This window comes from Hirsutella rhossiliensis (genome assembly GCF_020360975.1).
Source record: "Hirsutella rhossiliensis strain HR02 chromosome Unknown scaffold00013, whole genome shotgun sequence".
NCBI classification, from domain to species: Eukaryota; Fungi; Ascomycota; class Sordariomycetes; order Hypocreales; family Ophiocordycipitaceae; genus Hirsutella; species Hirsutella rhossiliensis.
This window is the reverse complement of record NW_025408679.1, coordinates 2,234,000-2,240,560: the sequence shown is the minus strand read 5'-3', so window position 1 is coordinate 2,240,560 and position 6,561 is coordinate 2,234,000. Positions and strand designations below refer to the sequence as shown.

Below are 6,561 nucleotides of genomic sequence, written 5' to 3'. Positions count from 1 at the left end.
TAGATGACTTCATGACCTCAATTAGGAAACTTGGCGCCCAACCTGCGCCCTCACCGTCCTCCACGCGTGACGAATACGCAGAATGGGTGGCCAGTACCGATCCGGGCGATTGTCTTGTGGACAATCCCATCCAGTACTGGCTTCTCCGCAGACGCCAGTATCCACGCTTGTCGCGAATGGCAATCGACCTCTTTTCTATTCCGGCAATGTCTTCAGAGCCGGAGAGAATATTTAGCCTTGCCGGACAGATGGTCACAGCTCAGAGAGGCCGCCTCAAAGCGGACCTTATCGGGGCGGCTCAGTGTATTTCGTCGTGGGAAAAAAGTGGAGTTATCCAGATATCCAAATGAGATCCAAATCGACTCAAATCAAATCAAATCAAATCAGATCCATGATTTTGCCATCCAAATCAAATCAAATTGGACCCCGGATTTGATTTGATTTATCTATTTGCAAGTCTGCCTCCTACCCCCAAACCTCCTGCCTCCCAAGCCGATGAATCTGCGATATCAACCCTCTGTCGGGAAGAAAGACAGACATCAGATATGTGTCAATTGCAGCGCTCCTGTTGGAGCGCGTTCCACTTTTGCCTGCATGGCGCAATGGTCTTCGCAACACCCTCCGCCCAGATACAATGGAGGCTTCAGAGAATTGAGGCTCTACGAGTGTGTAGCCGTGTACAATGGCGGATTTGAACGCGCTGTACCGACGTATTTTGAGGATTCGGCAAAGCTTTTGAAAGTGCTTATTTTCGGTCGATTTTCCTAGGACATGTCACGGCGAGCGAAAGGAGACTGCAGACAAAGCTAGCAAGATACTCTGTAACGAAAGAATACTAAGATGAAGAGGAAAGAAAACCACATAACTCCTAACGCCGTGACCTCCTCATATCCTCCCTGTCGCTTCGGACCTGGATGACGGGGCTGCCCGTACCTACCGTCGGAGCTGCCCGTGCCCGTGCCCGCCCGCGGGTGCCGTGCCCGTCCGCGGGTGCCGTGCCCGTCCGCGGTTTCCGTAGTAGTCCCCAGGTGTGTCACGGTAACCCAGGGGTCCCAGGTAGGGCCCTGACAGGACATGCGGATCAGTATTTATGTAAGTTAATTTTTGTAGTATTCTGGATTATCGAGAGGTTTCTCAGAAGGCTATAAACTATATACTACTTATTGGCGTTTTTGAGGGATCTTTGCGATCGCTTAGGTACCGTGTACGCACCAAATTCACTTTGTTTAGGGGATCCCTTCAAACCATTCATGAATGGCTTGAATTGGCCCAAACCCAACTTGAATCGCGAAAATTGGAGCTTGAAGATTTTGAATCAAGATCCAAAAAATTCAATTCATTTGATTCATCCTTCATTCAAAATCTTCAAAAAATTCGCCTTCATCTATCACCCCTAATACCAAGCGCCTGGAAGTCATCCACGAGTTCGCACTGGCGCCGTGGGACGAACGAGTGCAGGCAACGTACGAGGCAGACCGAGCGGAGGTGCTGAAGTCGGATGACCCGGAGGACATCACTATCGCGACGTCCAGCTCGCAAAGGAAAGGCAAGGTCGGGTTGGGAGGCGTCGTTCGGGATGCTTCCCGTGACAGCGCAGACGAGGTGCTGGCCAGCTACTCCGTCACCCTTGGCTCCAGTGATGAGCAGAATGCCTACACAGCAGGACTCGAGGCAATCGCCATGGCCCTGAGGTGTGTACCTCTAGGTCTTCATGACCGACAGCTCACAGTTGTGACAAGCAACCGCTCTGTCCTGCAAGTCATCGGGCGACCGCGGCAGCAGTCTGGTCAGTGCACGATACGGGCGATATACGGATCTGTTGAGTATCTTGCGAAAAGAGGCTGCAGAGTCAGACTTCGTTGGGTGCCTGCAAAGAATGAGGAGTTCACCATTGGGCCACTGGCCAAAATGCAGGCGAAAAGAGCGACGCGAGATGAATGCATCGCTGAACCAGCAACGTTTCAGGCAAGAGCCACGACGTTACGACTGCTGCTCAACGAACACACTCGCGTTCGTCAGATCCCAGAAAGGGTTGAAAGCACTCAAAGCGCATCGATAAAGCATTGCCGGGCAAGCACACCCGCAAGATGTACGACGAGCTAACTAGAAAGGAATCTGAAGTGTTGGTACAACTTCGAACTGGCAAATCACGACTGAATGGCTACCTTTGCAAAATCGGGGCAGAGGAATCGGATGAGTGCACCTGCGGACAGTCGGCGGAAACGGTGGAACATTTCCTCTTTCGATGCAGAAGATGGACGATACAACGAGAAATCATGCTTCGATATTGTGAGGGAACGATCATGTGACTTTCATACTTTATGAAATGTCTCACTTTGATTCATGTAAATAGCGAAAGTCAGAGTCTTCCTTAGGAACCTCCTTCTCTCTTCGTAGACAATCACTTTACCCAAGTCGCACCCGACCTTGTTCGTGCACTTGTACCGTCACATATTGTCTACCAACTACCCCCCTCAATAGATCACCGTCCGCGACGTGACTATTGATTTCGATAGTTCTAAACCGCACTTGTCGCTTTCAAACCTCACCAAAACACCCTGCAACCAAATTCTCACCTAAACCACCACACCGTCAACAACCCAATGGCTACCGCTGCCCCACACCCGTCGATCGAGTGCCCCTGCCCCTCCTCAACGCCAGCAATACCAATGAAACGTTCCGAAATGCCTTTGTTGCTAACCCAGCCGGTCTCATGAAAGAAGTCTTCCTCGTATGCAATGCCGCATACAGTATGCAAGCGGTAATCGATTCACTACGTGCCTCGACCACGACGACAATAAGGGACATGGAGGACCTCCAAACCCGCCTAGAAAACACGCTCATTTCTAAAAGTGATGGAGACGCAACGATCGCCCGTCTTATGGCAGAAAATGAAGCATACCTAAAGATCATTCAGTCAAAGGAGCTTCACACCGCACACCAGAACACCCTGATCCTGAGGCCTTCACCGGAGAGGACCCCACGCTTCTGCCGAATTTCCTCCAGCACCTCGAGTTGAAGCTCGAAATGAATAAAGATTGGTGGAACTCGGAACCTCAACGTATGGGATATGTCGTCTCATGCCTTAAAGGCAAAGCACATGACCAAGTCCGCTACAACATTAAAGATGGGGTGGTTCTCTTCGACGATGTCAATGCCATAAAAGCACCCTTCAGTCAGCCTTCGGGGATATTGACGCTAAAGCTACCGCCCAACTCAAAATCTTTGACATGAAACAAGGCCATAGATCCCTTACGACATTCCTCCCGAATGGTATGCCGTCGCCAAGCTCACCGAGTGGGATAGTGGGGCGCTCATTGCTCACCTCCGACGTGCCCTCCACGACAACGTTATCTGGAGACTTTCTCTCACTAAGGGCAAAGATACACCTACCGAACTTAGTCAATTTATGGACCTTGTCCGTATCTGCGATAACGAATGCCGTCAAGTCAATGCCAATTACTTCAAGAAAAACACCGACAACTCAGCAAGTCACAAAGCAACCTTACAACCTCCACCACGCCACAATCGACGACCTCTAACGGCGGGGATTCAATGGATTTGAGCGTCATCACCTGGGGGCCAAAGATGTCGCCTCTGGTCGTAGACCCCAAACGGAAGCAGAGAGCGGCACGCAGAGCCTATTGCACAACGCATGGACTCTGCCATTGGTGCAGCTCGGGCAAACATCGTTCCTCAATTGCGACACCGCACCATGGAGGACGGAAAAGTGTAGTCTCCGACGGAAGTCGGCGCAGGAGACGCAAGAAGGGCGATCTACTGCTCTCTTCTCTGGACACCAACCAAGCTCATTTGCTACTGCCTTGTAACCTAATCGAAGACAATTCCACCCCGATTAAAACCGAAGCAATGCTTGACTCAGGTGCCACCGGAAAGGGGTTTATAGACGAATCCTTCGCGCACACCAACAAACTCACGCTTTATGAATTACGAAACCGTCGCCGGCTGAACGTAGTCGATGGAAGACCCTCCTCGGCTGGCGACATCACTCATGTGGTGAAGCTCAACATGGACATCAAGGGACACAAGGAGAAGATGCTTTTTTACGTAACGAAGCTTGGGAAGTATAATGTCATAATTACTTGGAAAACCCTGGCTAACAGATCACAACCCAATCGTCAATTGGAGCACGAATGTGGTCACTTTCAACTTTGATCACTGCCGCAAATACTGCATGGAGAAAGGACAATACCAACTGCCTGTTTCTGGAGCTCCCTCTTTGTCAAGTTCTGCAACCACGACTATACTGCCACGCCCATCAATCCCCCGAAGAGTCGGCGCAGCCGCGTTCCACATGCTGACCAAAAACCGCGACGTCGACGTATTCTCATTATCACTGTATGAGATCGACAAAAGGCTGGCTGAACTTGGGGTCATCACAGAAGCCTCCACCTTCGTAGAACCTAAAACACGCCGACGGATCCGATTCGACTCTGCACTCACAGACATGGACAAGATGAACCGAGAGCTCCAGCTACAGGACGGAATCACCTCCCTTAACCCCAAGGACCAACAAACACAGGAACTCCGAGCTTCCCGGAAAATAGCAGCCGATATGTACCTTTCAGGGCATCACTCGAAGACATTCACAAAGCCCTCGAACCCAAGACTTTGATCGATCCTGCAACAAAAGTACCACAACACTACCATGAATTCTTGAAGGCATTCGACCAATCAGAGGCGGATAAACTCCCCCCACACCGAGACTGCGACCACGAAATTGAACTTCAACCTGGAACGACTCCACCACATGGACCTCTGTACGGGATGTCCCAAGACGAACTTCTCGTCCTCCGGAAATTCCTTCAGGAAAACCTTGACAAGGGTTTTATACGCGCTAGCACCTCACCGGCGGCCTCGCCGGTGTTATTTGCAAAGAAGCCAGGAGGGGCCTTCGTTTTGCGTGGACTACCGAGCTCTTAACGCGATAACCATCAAGAACCGCTACCCGCTACCGTTAATCCAGGAGACACTTTCTCAGCTAAGCCAAGCCAAGTATTTCACCAAACTCGATGTCGTCGCAGCGTTCAATCGAATACGCATCAAGGAGGGTCAGGAGTGGATGACGGCGTTCAACACAAGATATGGTCTCTTCGAGAGCATGGTGATGCCTTTTGGACTATCAAACGCCCCAGCTACCTTTCAAGCTCGAATCAACGAAGTCTTACGCCCATTCCTTGATAGATATTGCACAGCCTACATCGACGACATTCTCATCTACTCAGACGACCTCGCCACCCACAGACTCCACGTCAAATCAGTACTTCAACCAGTTCGCCCCCGTGCGGGAAACAAGCCTCCTGATCAACAGACCGCCGGACCGAACACAGACCCCCCTGCGACAAGCGACCATCTCTCACCACAGCGGCTGCAGATTGTGGCATCTGTTCAAAACCGTTGTGCTCCTCGAAAACCAAGTCCGGGCACGCAACGATCCCCAACTTCGCGCACTCCAGGATCGAGTTCGTAACGGGCGCCAGACGCAGCAAGACCTCGACTTGCTCAACGAAAACATTGTAGGAAGCTCCCAAATCACCTTCCACGATGGTTTGCGTGCTATAACGCCACTGAACCGCACCCGCTGGGCCCTCAACATGGAAGCTGTCGTGGGCTGGGCGCGCTTCAACAAGCGGCATATCCGGATCTTTGTCTCGACTCACACCTGGCGCAACGGCACGCTTTCTCCAAACATCGTAGCGCGAACCATAGGACAAGGTGACGACTCCGCTTGCAAGGTCCCCGGCGTCTTCTTCTACGCCCAGGGCATGCCTGTGGTTGTGAACAAGAACATCTACACTGGCTTGAAAGTTGTGAATGGGGCCGACTTTACTGCCGTGGACGTAATACTCGATCCCAATCACCCAGGATACCACTTGGCGGATGACGTGACCATCCACTTCGGGCCACCGCTCGGCATTCTTCTGCGGTCCGAGGAGACGAAGGCCTTGGCGATACCGTCCCTCCCGGTGGGGACGGTACTCATCCGCCCCATGTCACATACACTTGATTCGACTACCGGTAACTCTCACTTCAAATTCTTGTCGGCAAGATGCACGCGACGTGGATTGCCCGTCGTACCAGCGTTCGTCCTCACCGATTACAAAGCCCAGGGTAAAACGTTCGTGGAAGTACTGTTGGAGCTGCGTGGAAATCGTGTGACCAATGGTGAACCCTCCAGGTGCGATTTTACGAGCCTCTATGTGCAACTGTCCAGGTGCACCTCGCTTCGGGGCATCAAGCTTCTTGGTCCTGTGAGACAGCATGATTTCATTGGCAATGGGCTGGATCCGGCCATAATTGATGGAATGCAGAGACTCAAGAACTTGGCCGCAGAAACGAGACGGTTATACGAGGACCAGGGTTTCGAAAAGTAGTGGTAATATACTAACCATCCTGATAGTTTGACCTTTTGCACGTCGTAACGCGGCAGGTAAACGTCCTACACTTCATAAGGTGACCGGACCGCACCCCAGTCGTCTGGATCTCGCTCCCCTCCCTTCCCAGGGCGTATGCGCTTTTGCTCCTTACAATAATTTACCC

At 51.6% G+C, this 6,561-nt stretch overlaps 1 protein-coding gene across 1 annotated transcript; it reads left to right on the top strand.

Moving 5' to 3' along the window:
- Nucleotides 1–4,315: 4,315 nt before the first annotated feature.
- HRG_09818 (reverse transcriptase (RNA-dependent DNA polymerase) domain-containing protein) lies at nucleotides 4,316–6,395 on the top strand (the record flags this gene model as incomplete). The annotated part of the gene is made up of 6 exons (XM_044868289.1): nucleotides 4,316–4,359; nucleotides 4,590–4,893; nucleotides 4,961–5,281; nucleotides 5,352–6,039; nucleotides 6,103–6,139; nucleotides 6,200–6,395. 6 exons carry the CDS (start codon nucleotides 4,316–4,318, stop codon nucleotides 6,393–6,395), a joined length of 1,590 nt encoding a protein of 529 aa, XP_044716870.1.
- Between the last annotated feature and the right edge of the window lie 166 nt (nucleotides 6,396–6,561).